Source organism: Rhinichthys klamathensis, unplaced genomic scaffold, assembly GCF_029890125.1.
Source record: "Rhinichthys klamathensis goyatoka isolate OS25496 unplaced genomic scaffold, OSU_Roscu_1.1 h1tg000040l_1, whole genome shotgun sequence".
Lineage (NCBI taxonomy): Eukaryota > Metazoa > Chordata > Actinopteri > Cypriniformes > Leuciscidae > Rhinichthys > Rhinichthys klamathensis.
Window position 1 is genome coordinate 15,281,732 of NW_026606587.1, and position 15,659 is coordinate 15,297,390.

General features: G+C 41.5%; 1 protein-coding gene across 1 annotated transcript; it reads right to left on the reverse strand.

Annotated features, from left to right (window-relative positions):
- Nucleotides 1-407: 407 nt before the first annotated feature.
- On the reverse strand, nucleotides 408-11,311 carry LOC130082167 (alpha-2-macroglobulin-like protein 1). The gene is made up of 34 exons (XM_056246959.1): nucleotides 11,185-11,311; nucleotides 9,561-9,744; nucleotides 9,339-9,495; nucleotides 9,164-9,216; nucleotides 9,036-9,056; nucleotides 8,781-8,946; nucleotides 8,622-8,706; nucleotides 8,433-8,547; nucleotides 8,231-8,351; nucleotides 8,039-8,148; nucleotides 7,796-7,966; nucleotides 7,494-7,721; nucleotides 7,199-7,411; nucleotides 6,968-7,120; nucleotides 5,920-6,045; nucleotides 5,762-5,840; nucleotides 4,597-4,744; nucleotides 4,282-4,507; nucleotides 4,076-4,199; nucleotides 3,212-3,333; nucleotides 3,080-3,131; nucleotides 2,898-2,981; nucleotides 2,634-2,810; nucleotides 2,449-2,524; nucleotides 2,215-2,371; nucleotides 2,061-2,135; nucleotides 1,817-1,979; nucleotides 1,553-1,737; nucleotides 1,258-1,479; nucleotides 1,066-1,187; nucleotides 883-964; nucleotides 714-797; nucleotides 529-634; nucleotides 408-455 (listed from the first exon to the last, which is right to left on the reverse strand). Exons 1-34 carry the CDS (start codon nucleotides 11,265-11,267, stop codon nucleotides 415-417), a joined length of 4,311 nt encoding a protein of 1,436 aa, XP_056102934.1. The 5' UTR covers nucleotides 11,268-11,311; the 3' UTR covers nucleotides 408-414.
- Nucleotides 11,312-15,659: the final 4,348 nt, after the last annotated feature.

Consider the following 15,659-nt stretch of genomic DNA (forward strand, 5'->3'; position numbering starts at 1 on the left):
AAATAATCCAAAAGTGATTGAAAAGTCCCAGTTTAGAACAGCCATTAAATTGTTCCTTACCTCAATGCAGATTACTAGAAGTCACAGGACAAATAAAAACTCAGTGCAAAATGTTCCAACCTGACCCGTAATGCTGCCTGAATCATGATCATACACGGTTCGCTGGACAGTGGAGAACTAGTCCTCAACTGAGCCTGGGTTCTCCCGCAGTTCTCCATTCTGTCTCCTGGTGAGTTCTGGCTCCTAAGTTACGCTGGACTATGAGGCTATTTGTTGTATTATTTGTTATCACAGTAGAGCTGCTTCCAGACTTACAGCTTCAAACAAACTTGATCCACAGAAACATGCAACACATCACTGATTGTATAAAAAGTTTTATTTGATTCATGTTTTGTAGCCAGTACTACCGTACAATCATGGACAGGGGGATGTGTATGTGGTCTCAAACTGATCACCTGAAAAAAGGACAAGAAATTAGCCTGAGCATACAGCCAATTCAGCCAAACTCACGAGTCGATGAAAGCCTACTTGTCTGATAGTAGTCATAAACATTGATGACTGCTGGCTTGAGATTTGAGACTGCAAGAACCCGTTTTAGCCGTAGTGTGTAAGTTATGGGGAAGTTTTTGAGAACCTGCAATACAGAAGAGATGAAGAGCAAAGATGCACATACACGAAGGTGGCAGCTAGTAATGTACCCAGTGTAGTCTCACCTCTTTCAGATACACTAGGACATGATCATCTTCAGCATCAACCCGCTCCACTAGCGGAGCAAACGATTTGGGTGGAGAACCAAGCTGAGAATAAAAAACCATCATTTACAGAGAACTACATCTGAAGGAGCTTCAAGCATCTTACAAGTCATCTTAAACCAGTACAAACCGGTGACGTATCTGCCGTGAAGCCCGACAGGAGCTTAATGTCCACGATAACCATGTTAGTACTTGCTTGTGCACCATTGTATCTGAATGGGAATAAAGAGGTTTAGATAACGGGAACAAGCAGCTTTAAAATGGAATTAAAACTAAACAGGAGCTGATTTAAGAAAGTCAAAGATGTTCTTACTTCACTGTGAAGTTCAACATAAGATTAGCCCCAAGCGGTCTGCAGTCTCCAGTCACCTTCGCTTCGACACTCAGCGTTCTGGAGACTTTAATAGGTGTCGGGATGTTGTAGAAACACGCAATCTATGATAAGTAAAATACAATTAGTATGTGCACGAAAAGAAACAGAAATGGAAAGGGTGAAGATACAGACCTGCACAGACACACAAGCGGATCCTGACGCTTTAATACTATATTTGCCGGGAACATTCTTCAGCGGCTTCTCCTGATACAGCAGCCTGTTGTCCCGACTCACACTGAAGCTATAAGAGTCTCCTCCTACTACTGAGGACTGTACGGTAACGGTGCTGGACCCAGCCAAACTGAACACTTGAGCAGCGTACACAGACAGGGCATGAAGAGCCACCACAGTGTCCTAAAACAAGCAAATTATTAAAAACTCCACTCAGATATGGTTGATTGTGCTCATGTTTGGTAGTCAGAGGCACCTGGGTGGAGGAAAAGCCTCCATAGGGATTCTGCTGGGTCACCAGCCAGTTGACAATGCGGTTAGCATAGCTCAGAGAAGCCGTTGTGAGGGGCTTAACTGTGAGAACCGCTAGCAGCACGTAAGAGGTGATCTCCACCGCCACAGTATCACCAGATGTAGTCTGAGACCAATGGAGTTTAGTGCCTTAGGATGAGATGGAGAGGATAAAGTTGATGCCAAATAACCTGATGAAAATCTTAAACAAGAGGCTGGTAAATTTCACCTTCAGAAATGGCAAGATTATTCAAGGTGGTTAGAAGCTGTGATCGAGTGGTGGTCTCTTCAGCCAGACTGAAGGTGTAGGCCAGAAGAGCCGTGGTGTAAGTGTTTCCCACGTTCCCAACAACAGGCCTCAAGCAAGACAGAGCGTTGGTAATGACGGGATCCTGAAAATCAAAGCAAGTGTCAGACTAAAGCCAGAAAAGGAAGGTCATCTGTAAGGAGCTCATACAACTACTGAAGTTTACCGTGGAGGGGACGCCCATCTCAAGCAGTGATGCAGTGATGTAGGCGGTCATGGTAATGTTATCATCAACTCCACCCTAAAACACCAGTATATGGATTAAGAATTGTCCAATCCCTTGAATACATTATGGTGCATTTGAAGAAATATGCGATCACCTTCAGTTCATAGTGGTACAGAGTTCCCTGCTGCATGAAACAGCCGTCCGAAACCTGCTGGCTGATCAACCAATCCTTTGCACTCTGAAGGACATTCGGGTCTATGAAGACGAAGCCCCTCGCTAGCCCAAAAGATCTCATGACAAAGGCAGTCAACCTGGCCATGGAGGAAGTTTCATGACAAGCTAAAAACACAAACAGCTGACTAAAGTCTAGAACCAGCATGAAACTCACCATGTATTCGATTCATCATAACCAAATGTGCTGTATGATCCATCACTGTGCCTGTAGTTTAGTTGTCCTTGGTATCCTGTTCAGGTCAAAATCCACAAGAACTTAGTCTGACACGCTCCCAAAGGACGTTCAGTTCTTTTCCCGTTAAACTAGTCTAACAAGTAAAAGAAGATTGTCGTCCAAACCTCTTTGAATGTAGCCTGTGGCCGTCTCTCGGATGGCTGCGGTGAGTTGCCTCGTGCCTTCCAGGTACTGCAGTATGTAAATATTTGGAGCAAGAACACCCATATTCTGTTCTCCACAGCCATATGGCATCCTTAATAACCCATCTAGATTATTCAGTGAACGACCCATTACGTCTCCTATGAGAGGAATAGAAACAAGGGGTCAAGCCATATGTTATTCTGCTGAACGTCACTGATGGTTTCTCCAAAATTGAACTGCTTTACCTAGGACTGAAACTGAGCATTTGGCTGATCCCTGGATCACATTTGCAGGAAACGTCAGAGTCACATCTTCAGAAAGGAGATTTCCTGCGGTCCAAACAGAACAGGTCAGCACAGAGCACTAGGCTAATGTTTGACTGTAGGCTAAGGGGGATATGTTTGAGAATCATTGAGTGCAAACAAACCCTTTGGACACAGTAACCAACTCTGGGTGTTTGTCCTTTCAACTCCTTCAGGCTATAAAAGCAGTAAAACACCACATCAGTAAAGCAGCATGAGCTCCATGATCAAACTCCAGAAGGCTGGCTAACACTTACCAGGACAAGTAGACTTCGAGTGACTACGTCCATGCGTCCTCTCGTTGGCACAGTCACGACCTCAGTGCCACATCGATTCTGGGATGGTTCAGCTGAAGCATTGAGAGTCACATTAACAGCTCCTGCAGTGACAGAAGCGACAGTCACGATTGCAATTAAAAAAAGATTCATCACCATTTGTCTATTACGCATAATCCCACTAGCTAGCTATCATCCTAATAGCAATTCTCTATTTGACATTTGCAGTTTCTTGAATTGATAAGCCTCCACGATTGGTCACCAGGCGTCAAGAGTTTAAAAAGCCCCACCTCAGCTTTTCACTTAAATGGATACATTTTCTGCACAGCGTTTAGCTTCCCAATCTGCATTGAGAAAATGCTGATGATCTGAAAACCTGGCAAATAGGCATGTTGGCGTTCAGCGATTTCCATTGACATTCTGCTCTAATGAAAGACAGCATGTGTGTTTTCACATGGCCACTTGTGCCGTTTGCTGTGACTATTCAATAATTTCTAACGATAGTCAAGTTTATTGCTGAGAAGGTTTGATTTTAGATGCAACCTCTGTCAGCCTTTTAAGTTAATAGAAAAACCATTAAACAATTCCAGGTTGTTAGTTCATATTAGCAAATCCACCATTTTAGCATAGCTGCTTATTAAATTATGAGTCATTTGATTTTCATAATGTGGAGGTAATTTATAACTAAATATAAACAAGGAAACTAGATTAAATAAACCATGTTTATGAATTGTTCTCTTGATTTGTGCTTAAACTTTATTTCATTTCATCTGAATTATAGCACTTTAACTATCGTGCATCCCTACAGTGAGTAACACCTCGAGAGCGAGAGAGTCCAAAACTGACCCAGGAGAGAAGCTGTGAAACCCCATTTAAAGGTTTTTCTCCCTTTGGCACAAAGACAGGATGAATACAGATCATTCAATGGTTTCAGAGTGAAGGCCGAGGATTGAGCTGGAGTTACTCGAACCTGCCAATGAAACAGAACACATGGAGCAAAGACACAGCACCTTCTATATACAGATCCATTATATAAAGAAACCATGACAGACCATGATGCACTCGGGCAGATAGCTGAAGACCGTGGCCTTGAGCTCAAAAGACTCGCCCCGGACGATGGAGTACGGCAGCGAGAGCTCCAGGAAGAAGGGCTGGAAGACCGTCAGCAGAGCAGGAGCAGCAACACCGAAACCTTTGGAAGACAGGCAGAACGCCTCCGTCTCCCATGTGGTGATTGTGTCAGGAACCTTGAGGGGAACTTGTGTGGATCCAGTGTCTCTAAAGAAGAGATAGCAGAAAGTAGAAGCAAGGGGGACAGCAGTAAAAACTGGGCAAGTAGCTTTAGCAACAAAAGAGGTTTTACTAACCCCACTTGAGCAAGCTGCCAGATCCAGGTTTCTGGAAAGTAAACCCTGACGGTCACATCATTGGTGGAGCTGCTCCCACTTCCACCTGGTGCCGATACAGCAGAGGATGCCAATGCAGATTCCGCAAAGGCCCGGATTCCAAAGAATGCTGAAATAAGACAACATTAAGACTGCTTTTTGAATGCATTCAAGTTCTGAAGGTACAAAAGATCTAAACAGCCCCGCTTATGGCATTTAAAGGTGCAGTGTGTGATCTAGTGGTGAGGTTGTGAATTGCAACCAACAGAAGTTACGGTGGCCAACAGGAGAAGATGTCATCGTCTGAGACAGCAGAGAGTAGCCAGTTAAGCAATGGTTTATTTAAAGATTAAGAAATGATGTTTGTGGATTACTTAGTTATTCAGTAAGATTATGTTATTGTTACTTGTTCATCATTGTTCTTCGTGCAAAGCAGCAAGCTAAAAAAGCACTGACAGTGACAAAACGCATGTCCGTTTAGGCTAGGGCCACAGTAGAAACATGTCGGTGCAAAATGGCTATTTGGTAAATGGACTGCATTTATATAGCGCTTTCACAGACCCAATGGCCACCAAAGCGCTTTACATATTGCCTCCCATTCACACACCGACGGCGGTGTCTGCCATGCAAGGCGCCATCCAGCTCGTCGGGAGCAGCTGGGGTTAGGTGTCTCACACACACAGCTGGGGTTAGGTGTCTCACACACACAGCTGGGGTTAGGTGTCTCACACACACAGCTGGGGTTAGGTGTCTCACACACACAGCTGGGGTTAGGTATCTTGCTCATGGACACCGACACTTGGTCAGGTGGAACCGGGGATTGAACCACCAAACTTCCGGTTTGTAGACGACCTACATGAACCACTGAGCCACTGCTGCCCCATATTTCAATGTAAGGGGACCAGCGGGATATGTAGATGAAATGGCTCATTCTTAGGTAATAAAAATAACCATTTTCAGTGGTGTATAAAGACCTTACACAAAGGCAATATCATATACATAACGGTACATTGTCAACAGATCCTCCTAAATTACACAATGCACCTTCTATAAAAAAAAACATTAAAATATAAGTTTGAGATCAAATAGTCACACAGAAAGGGTTTTCATGGAAACAACTGTATAGACCTACGTCCAGGGCCATTACGATAATAAACCAGGTCTTTGTACTTCAGGCAATCAGGTTCTCGTACATTCAGATTTGTTGCGAGCTTCAACCCCACACTCTGCCAGAGAAACAAGACAAAACTGAAATCAAGGGCCCTGTATTATTAAGTGACTATATGGTCATGAAGGATTTTCTACCTTGAAACCTGTATAGGCATGATCTGTAGGAACAGCTCGACGGGGTCGAAGTGTAAGACACTCCTGTTCATCCTCAACTGTGTACGGATAATCTGATTGCGACCGCACCGGGAGCAGGTTAAACACCTGGGTTCATGAAACAAGTCAACTTTATATAGCACTTTTTACAAAACAGATTGTTTCAAAAGCAGCTTTGCAGTGATAACATGAAAATGCAACAAAGTTGGTTTCTAAAAGAGAATAGTGTCAGAGTCTAGCTTAAGTTCAGTGATGGTTCATGTCTTGTTAAAAAAAGTAATTTAGTTCAATTATATATAGCCGCTCAGTGATCTTTTCCAGTTCAGTTCTCATATAATGTGTCAATGTAAGCAGATAGTTGATTGAGTGATACAGTACAGGTGTTGGCATGTCACACACTTCTAGAAAATTGAACAAAAAAACAACAAAAAAACCATCTGGTCTGTTGTAGGGGTGCAACGATACCCTCATGTCACTATACTGAACTCACGATATTGCGATGCTCCAAGACATATCAAAGTAAATTTTATTTTGTTAACCTTTTATCATATTACATTGTTGGTTTAAATTAATAGCCTTGGCCTCTGTGCTTTTAACCCAAGGACAATGGTGACACCAGAATAAAAATATTCATGATTCTGAAGCTGAAAATACAGAATTTTAGACAAATATTCTTGTACTTTTTCACTGACTAGATACATTTAAAATAATGTTGGACAGTTTACTGGTCAGGTAACAAAACACTTGGTATTATCAGGACCCACAATTATTCCCCCATTGCATTATATATATAGTAGTTTAATGTAGGGACCATCCACAATACATATTGCAAAATATTGTGGCACGATATATTGTTACACCCCTAGTCTATTGGTTCTTAAGTTAAAAAAAAAAAGTTTTGCTTTAAATATAACAGCCACGTCGTAATAGTATGGATTTGTCCAATTGATCCATAAGGACACTCAAATCCTAAAGCTGAACCTGGATGTCAAATAAAGTCCAACAGGAAAACTGAACTGCACATATGTACCATTTCAGGACTCAGGCGTTGCGTCCCTGGCTTCAAGATCTGGACGCTCTGATCTACAGCGCTGAGGCCACACAGGGATCCCGCTTGAGCAGAGACGGTCAGAACGCTTTCCTCACCAGGAACCGCCTTAGCAGGAGAGAACTGTAGAGACACCTGGAACAAGGACCAACACACTGGAAGACATGTCATCGTTCCCCACTTAAAGCCAAAAGATGCTAGTGCACATCATACCTTGTTTTGAAAACACATTTCAGTTTCAAACACCGCTGTACCAACAACTACGCTGTCACTGGGCAGAACACAGTAGACCAGAATCTGCACTACCGGAGCCATATCAACACCGACAGACAGTTGGAACGACACGGAGCCAGTCGTGACGGTATTAGAAGCCCTCACGGTGACCGTCTGAAGGCCATGGAGGACGATCACTCCTCTGGACAAGACCTGACAAAAGATACACCAGTGCATAAAATGTGCCAGACACACAGATCAGTGCAATCAAAACAAATCTATTATTTTTAGTCACCATATAGATGATGTCAGTGTTGTAGTTGCCAGTTTCTCCAACGAAAGAATACTTGATGGTCACTGGAAACGCAGCACCACATTTGAGCGGCTGCTCAAGCTTCACTATAGTCAGTTCACTGAACTTTTGGCTGTCAGGAGCAGAAGGTTGGAGAAGCTGAACAACCCTCCTATCTGTGCTGAAGTATGGGGACTTATAACCATCAGAACTTGCTGGAGTTGCGCTTGCCTAGAGAACAAATGCAATTGTAGTTGTGCGAAGGAGAAAAATAATTTATAATAAGAGAAAGCGAAAAATCGTACCACCAGATTTAGATCGGCCTTGGGAAGTTTAGCAGTGTTGAGGGAGAATGTGGCCAGTCCGTTCTGGTCTGTGGTTAGATTCAGCAGCAGCTCATCAGGCCAACTGTTACCATTCAGGAGATACACAGCTTTGTTTGCAATTGGAGTCCCATTGAAAAAAGACGCCAAGACCTGTTGAAAAAGACAAGGTTAGGAAAGGGAACCAATGTGAAGGCTTCTGTAACGTCATGAACTTTTACTTGCCTTTCCAGCAATCATTGATCCAGATCTAAAAGACTCTGGGAGCTCCACAAATTTGACATTCCCAACTTCAAACGTAATGGACACGGTTGTGGATTTTGATACAACTACGTCTGGGAAGAAAAAGCACAAACAAGAATACACCAAATAAACATGTAGACATGCGTTACTGGTTTAAACCAGCCAATAACTCACCCGTTCCCTCCTCAGTGATATTCAAGTTAACAAGAAACAAATCTTCCAAGTTTCTTACAAATTTGGTGTTGAAAAACACAGATGTGCTGAAGGTAAGGGAGGCACAGCCTGTGGCATTCATCTGGTTTCAGAACAAAGATAGTCAGTAAAAAGTCAAGCACAAGCAGAAGAAAAACCTATCTCTGTATGGCAGGAGTCACACCTTAACCGTTTTATTCAGGCACAGACGAGTCAGGCCAGGAACCTCAGAGAATCGATATGGCTCACGGCATACTTCCACCAACGCTTGACCAGGTACAGGTTGCCCATATGTATATCTGGGGGAAATATGTTACAAGGAATGAGATCAAGACCCATCCACCCACAATACAGGAATAGAAGAATCACTCACTTGGCACAAGCCTCAACTTTCAGTCCCACAACTCCAACGCTGTACGTCTGTGGTGTTTTTACAGCCACGTCAAACTTGGGTAAAACTAAACCAGAAACAAACTGCTTAATGAGGACCTCAGCTCTGCTGTTGTACTTTTGCACTCAAACACTGACTTACCGTATTTCTGCACCTCAATATTCTGGGAGATCGTTCGGTCACCAATAAAAGCCTTTAGTGTGTACATCCCTATCTGAGCCTCTGGGTTTAACTCGTGAGAAAGCTGCAATATCCAACCCGTTGAGGAAACGTTTGTCCACTGACCAATCCGGTTATTTTGATTGTTCTATTGAAAAAAAAAAAAAAACTCAGAAAAAGAAACTGCATGCCTTTAGGTTCAAGCCTAAAAAGACTAGCACCAGATCAAACACTCACCTCCACCACCACAAGACTGTACTGTAAAACACATAGAAGACATTTAAGTTACATAAATGCAGATTTTAACAACCTGTATTTTACTTGTATACCATTAAAATCAATGTTTAATTGAGACACAGACATACCATTTGATCAAGGGGCACAAATTTGGCATTCATGGTCACAACTCTGAAATTCACTGCAAAAGGGAAAACGGATAAGAACTGAAATCCACTGCATAATGCACTCGAACATGTAGAAAGTCCATTGCACAAGTTCTGATCACTTGTAATATTTAACCAAGGGTCGTTCAAAGCTCACCCGTTTGTCCTGGATTGTAGATGGGTTTGTCTGTTTGGATGAAGGTCAAAGGTAGGTAAGATCTGAACATGACTTTCCTCTCTTCTGTCATTTTGAAGACCCTCCCTTGAACTTCCACCTTAAGCGTCTGCACAGATTCCAGATCTCCTAGAGGAGCCTGTAGAGAAGTGTTATTAAACAATAAACAGACAACAATACTGCATGTGCTGCACAATGACAGACCTTGAAACTAAAGCACCGGTGAAACTCTGTCACAGAACTGTGCTGCACAAGTTGAGTTGTCCTATTTGTAGCATCAAGCAGAGAAACAGTCATCTTGAGACTCTCATTGGGCTTTAACAGACTCGCACACAGTTTGGCATCAGAACCGAACTCAATCACAGCAGGGAACGTCACCAAGAAGGATCTGTGGAAACATCAGTAAGACGTTTAGTGTAGGAAATTAGATCTGAACATAATCATGCAAGAGTAGAAAAAGCACAGAAGTAGTTGCCATAATGTTGTACTAGAGATTACAAACAGTCATTTTGCTGAGAATTGCCACCGCTATCTCACGACCAATTAGGGTTGCCACCTGTCCCGGTTTTACCGGGATTGTCCTTCTTTTTAATAACCTGTCCCGGGAAATTTACGCACTCTCCCGGGACACTGAATGTCCCGGTTTTCGAAAGGCTACGTGAATATGTATGTTCAAACTGTGTAGCGCGCGCAACGGCAGAGAGCGAGAGACCTTGCGTGTGTGTGCTAGTGTGAGTCGAGTCTGCCTCAAGAAGCGCATAAGAAGCGCATGTAATCTGAGTGTGGAGCGCGCTTGCTGCACGAGGCGCGGGCGCGAGCACTTCCGTTTTTCTATCAACAGTGGAAACAACTTAAAATAGGCCTACTACTCTATCATTTCTGGTCATAGAAAATAAACATCATTCGCAACAATACATCATTCGCAACTACTTTTATTTGTGTAAACTCACAATAACAAGAAAACGTTGTGCTTTTGTAAAATAAAATAAAACAATCAGTCGCGCTCTTTTATGGTCTCCGTGAACTGGATCGCGTCTCAAAATAAACAAGCCCATAGGCTAAAGCTTGAAATGTCCACTTTTAAACGAACAAATTCGAATCAAAAGAAAATACAGTCTGATTATGTAATCCATATGAATTTCTTCTCTAAAGGCGCATCTGCTTTACAGCGGAGATGGAGATATGTTGCAGCCGATTTAGAAAATACTAGTTTATTAATAAACAATTAAAATGCCTCGTTACTTTTTCAGAAACATTTATAATAGCCTATAAATCATCTATAGCCTTAGAAATATAGTGTTTGGCCTTAGAAAACCATTTTATCCATATAATTTGTGAATATTTTAAATGCTTATTAAAGGGGCAAAAAAAAAATCATGAACAAAAATCTGAAAATACGCGAATATAGGATATATTTTTGCGCAGCATTTGGTGTATAGGCGGGCCTACAGTTAAAATTTAAATTTTGGTGTTCAACCGTTCATTTTTGGTCTTCAAACACCCCTCTCTCCCTCCCCCCAGGTGGGCGGGTAATATGTCCCGGTATTTTATCAGACATAGGTGGCAACCCTACGACCAATTCGTACAAGTGATTAAGTGGCTGTACGATTCGTCTAAACCCACGTGATGGGCTGGTTCAGGGGTAGGTAATGCTACAGATTCATACAAATTTGGCAACTCGTAAAATATGTACGATTTACCAAAAACCGAGGTCGTATGAATTGGTACGAATTGCCGAGAGAGATCGGATTGGAAATGCATACACTGAGGAATCAGGTTAAAACAGATAGAAGGACACTTTCATTCACTTCAAAGCACATTTACTTACGGTCCTGATCTATGTCCCTCAACAGCAAAGAGGAAAAGGGCTAAAATGAGCCATTTCCAAACACAAATCTCCCTCACAGCCATGAAGAGCGATCATCCAACACTAAACGTGAAACAAGCGTCTCTTTCAGAAACCCCACAGAACTTCTGTTGAGATCTAGCGCTGTTTACTACTCAACAGCTCCTGTCAATCTTCTGCACTGATTGCAGCGATATTTAAATGCTATTAATTGTCGTGAGGAGTTCATTAAGCTCGTTAATTTCAATGATTAACCTAACCTGGAATTCATTGTGTCTGTTTATTACTCCATCCTTTAAAACGTAACACATTATCTTAAATACTGCTGATAAAACTTACAGATAATTAAAAAAAATTACATGTGGGTCCAGTGAACAACAATGTTCACGTCAAAAAACTGAAGAAAAAATTGAAGCTTGGGAGCACACACTTAAGTTTGATCTCCTTTTAAAGAAGAAACTTAGAAGTGAAACAAAACAAAAAAAGTTATAGAGGTTTAAGTTTATGAAATGGTTGATTAAAATGATTTTATATAAATATGAAACCGCTAGAACATCAAATCCATAAATCTTAATAAGTTGTGTTCAAAATTTTAGGTTGACATCTAAAAAATATTTGCTTTCAGTGAGATTTTGTGTGGGCGCAGTACCAGATTTCCCCCATCAGATGCCAGCAAAGCTCCACTGGTACACACAGTGGTTGGGTTTGTGATTTGCAGTTGAGTTTTTCTCTCTCAAATATTTCAAGCACAAAAGTGTCTTTATTACACACATACAAACCACACTCTGACATTCATACCAACACACCCACACAATTATAGCGGAATAATTGATCTTAATTTAGAATAATTGGCTCTATAATATGCAGAAAACAGGAATACATTTTGTTTGTAGGCTATATTTTGGATAGATAGATGATAGAAACATGTGAAAATCAAGAGTTCCAATCAGATTGACTGTTTAATTTCCTACAGACAATGTGCTGGGGTTTAGTGCCATGTGTTTACAAGGTAAAAGGCTGTTAATGTTAGTTATGGAAAGAAAAAAAATGTCATATTTTCTTCCACACACCAGTTTATTATTGTGGTATCATCAATTTCATATCTTCCTTAAACTGTATGAAAAGAACCATAAACCGCGTTTCCACTGAAATTATCCGGAACAATTTGTCCCAGAAACTTTTTTCCCAGGACCTTTTTTCCCCAGACCTGTTGCTGTCTGCGTTTCGGTTTCCATCCAGCGGCAACCTCCCACCCTGTCTCTCTCTTGAAACCAACACGGAAGTGAATTAAACTGCAATTCACCGACTGGCCGCTTGAGGCTGGCAGCAAAAGTGAGTCAAATCTCTATCTCCCCCATGTTAATGTCCCCAACTTTACAGCAGAAAAAAACATGTTTACAGTCTGGAGCAAAAAGTGGTTTTGGTCTATATAGCTAATTTTGCCCTTAATGACAACTGTGAGGGGGGTGAATTTTTTTACAACTCTGTTTAAATTATATTAAACCTTACAGTTCTGCATAATTAAGGGCGTGGCCACTTGAGTGACAGGTGGGTTGCGGCCGTTTGTCTGCTGTCTGTTAGCGTCACTCTCAGCTAATTCCAGCAGCTGTTGTACTTGCCATCTCTGCCGTGTTTGTGCTTTTTTCGAGATTATTTCATACAATTTAATACACGCATTATACCGTCGCCCACGCCGTTGGATTCCGTCGTTGTCGAGTATGGAGAGAACAACCAGTGTACGGTGTACATTTTAGGATATCCTCAGACCTCAGACATATGAAGACAAGGCATCATGCCTCAGAATAAAAGGCTTCAGTCATTGGAGAAAACGGCATCGCGTCTCAGACTGAAAAGCTTCAGGTCTCAGGAAAAACAATGTCAGGTGTCAGGTCTCGTACAATTAGGCATCAGACAAAACAGCCTCAGACAAAAAGGCATCAGACATAGAGGCATCGCATGAAACGGCATCGGACAAAACAGCCTCAGACAAAAAGGCATCAGACATAGAGGCATCGCATGAAACGGCATCGGACAAAACAGCCTCAGACAAAAAGGCATCAGACATAGAGGCATCGCATGAAACGGCATCGGACAAAACAGCCTCAGACAAAAAGGCATCAGACATAGAGGCATCGCATGAAACGGCATCGGACAAAACAGCCTCAGACAAAAAGGCATCAGACATAGAGGCATCGCATGAAACGGCATCGGACAAAACAGCCTCAGACAAAAAGGCATCAGGCGAAACGGACTCAGGTGGAGTTTAGCATTCGCATTGCCCCGCCCCATGTGACGTCACGATATGATATAGGCCTATTTGTATATATATATATTTTTTTTTTAAGTATATATTTGTATATATTTTATACATTTGTTTATCAAATGTTACATTAATTACGTTGTATACAGTTGAGAACATGCATTTCACGAGTTTTATTTGCACGTTTAAAAAGTTAGATGACAGGCCTATTATGAAGGTAAAAGAGTAGCAATACTCGAGAGCACGTAGATGTGAATTTGAGAACTTGTACAATAAATATTCGTACTTGTATGTGAACATTTACACTCACAACTCCGTTGTGAAAACCTGTAAAATAAAAATCTGAAGTTGAATGTTGAAATTTGCACTCGCAGACAATAGTCACAAACCTGTATTCTGAATCTGAAGCTGCAGACAAGCGAGACAAATGTGTAAAATGCCATTCACAGAAATACAATGACAGTCACAAACATGTAAAATATATTTGCACTTCTTGTAACATTCAAATTCGCAGTACAACCTCAAATTGGCATTTGCAACTTCTCAAATCTGTCACTGCAAGTTCAAATTTCGCGCCTTGACTTTTGCTACTCTTTTCGCGATATATGAGGCGCAAAACTGATTTGTGCACTTGTAACTCAGTGGCGGTGAGAGCGGAAGGGGGGCGGGAGCGGGGGTGTTCAAAGGAGCCGTTTTATTGGTTGGCGCCTAGCCAATGAAATGGGACTTCTATTGTACGCAATGATGTCACGAAACCCGGCTCACTCTGAAACACAGGTTTGTGACTATTGTCTGCGAGTGCAAATCTCAGCGTTCAAGTTCAGATTTTTATTTTACAGGTTTTCACATCGGAGTTGTGAGTGTAAATGTTCGCGTACACGTACGAATATTTATTGTACAAGTTCTCAAATTCACATCTACGTGCTCTCGAGTTTTGCTACTAATTTACCTTCATAAGCAACTGACCAACTTATGCCGAGTTCAGACTGCACGATTTTCAAAATAATCGGGTCACTGTTGTTTTCACACTGCATGACTATCTGGGGTAACATTCAGTTGCTGCTGTGTTCACACTGCACGATGGATCGGCGACAGGAGGTTTCACACTGCATGACTTTACAAAAGAAAGAATCGCCGACAACTTCTGCCTGGTCCGCAAACTACGTTTCACAACCAAACAAACGCGAGAAGTGATAGGAAATAACGGAAGATCACGCGTGCGTGAGACCGGAGTTCTCGCGCGACACTGAATTTGTTATTAAAAATAGGCTTGTTTGAGATGCGCCTTGCCTCGCCTGAAATGGATGCGAGAGTAGGCGGCTGCAGTGCAGTGGCGGAGCCAGGATTTTTTCATAGGGGTGGCCAGGCAGGGGCCAGCAAACAGTCTGGGGTGGCACATAAATCTTAATTATTTTAACATAATAATTAGTTTAAATAATCTATTGGACTGTTCCTACACAACTGAATACAGTTCATTTGTATTCAATTGTAGCTAATTGAGAGAGTAGTGAATTAGGAATCATGGAATACTGAGTGAATTTGATTTTTTTTTAAATTATTATTAGCTATTTACCACCTCCAGGAATAATAATAAAGGGGACACACACTATAGCTAAAGTTATTTAGTCATATAGTAAACTTGCTCAGTTAGCATGGTTCTGGTTCACAAAAACCCCCAACATTGTTCCACCTTCATGGATGAGACATGCAGATAACTACTGTAGTTCAAAGATTATACCCTTCATTGAATTTTATATAATCAATTAACTCTTCAACTTTCTATATTAGTAGTCAAAATAAAGAATCTAAACCGTTCTATCATACCTAATTAAAAAGGGGGGAAACATCTCTTTTGAATCGCTATGTGCAAGAATGTGAAGTCAACATGTACATAAATGGCAGAATATAAAATTAGTTATTTTATGGATTTAAAAATTATGCATTTTATTTTGTCCTTTACAAATTAACGCAAAATTACCGCCTATCTTCTTGTACAAATGCACAGTGCTCACATTTATTTGTACATTAAAAAAACACATAGCCTGTCAGTTTGTGCCTTAAACATGGCAGAATATTTTAGTCTAGACATATGTGACGCATATATAACAAATACATACATGCATGCAGTTTTGACACAGATTGTATCGCCTTTTTGATTATTTCATGAGTTAATTGACAACAGAACTACGGCTACAGC

Excerpts from the sequence above, each read along its gene's own strand:
- LOC130082167 (XM_056246959.1), bottom strand. The coding sequence starts at position 11,267 with ATGGCTGTGAGGGAGATTTGTGTTTGGAAATGGCTCATTTTAGCCCTT. Across the intron at positions 5,841-5,919 it reads ATGCCTATACAGGTTTCAAG|AGTGTGGGGTTGAAGCTCGC; the intron begins GTAGAAAATCCT and ends TTTCTCTGGCAG. Across the intron at positions 635-713 it reads TCCTAGTGTATCTGAAAGAG|GTTCTCAAAAACTTCCCCAT; the intron begins GTGAGACTACAC and ends TCTGTATTGCAG.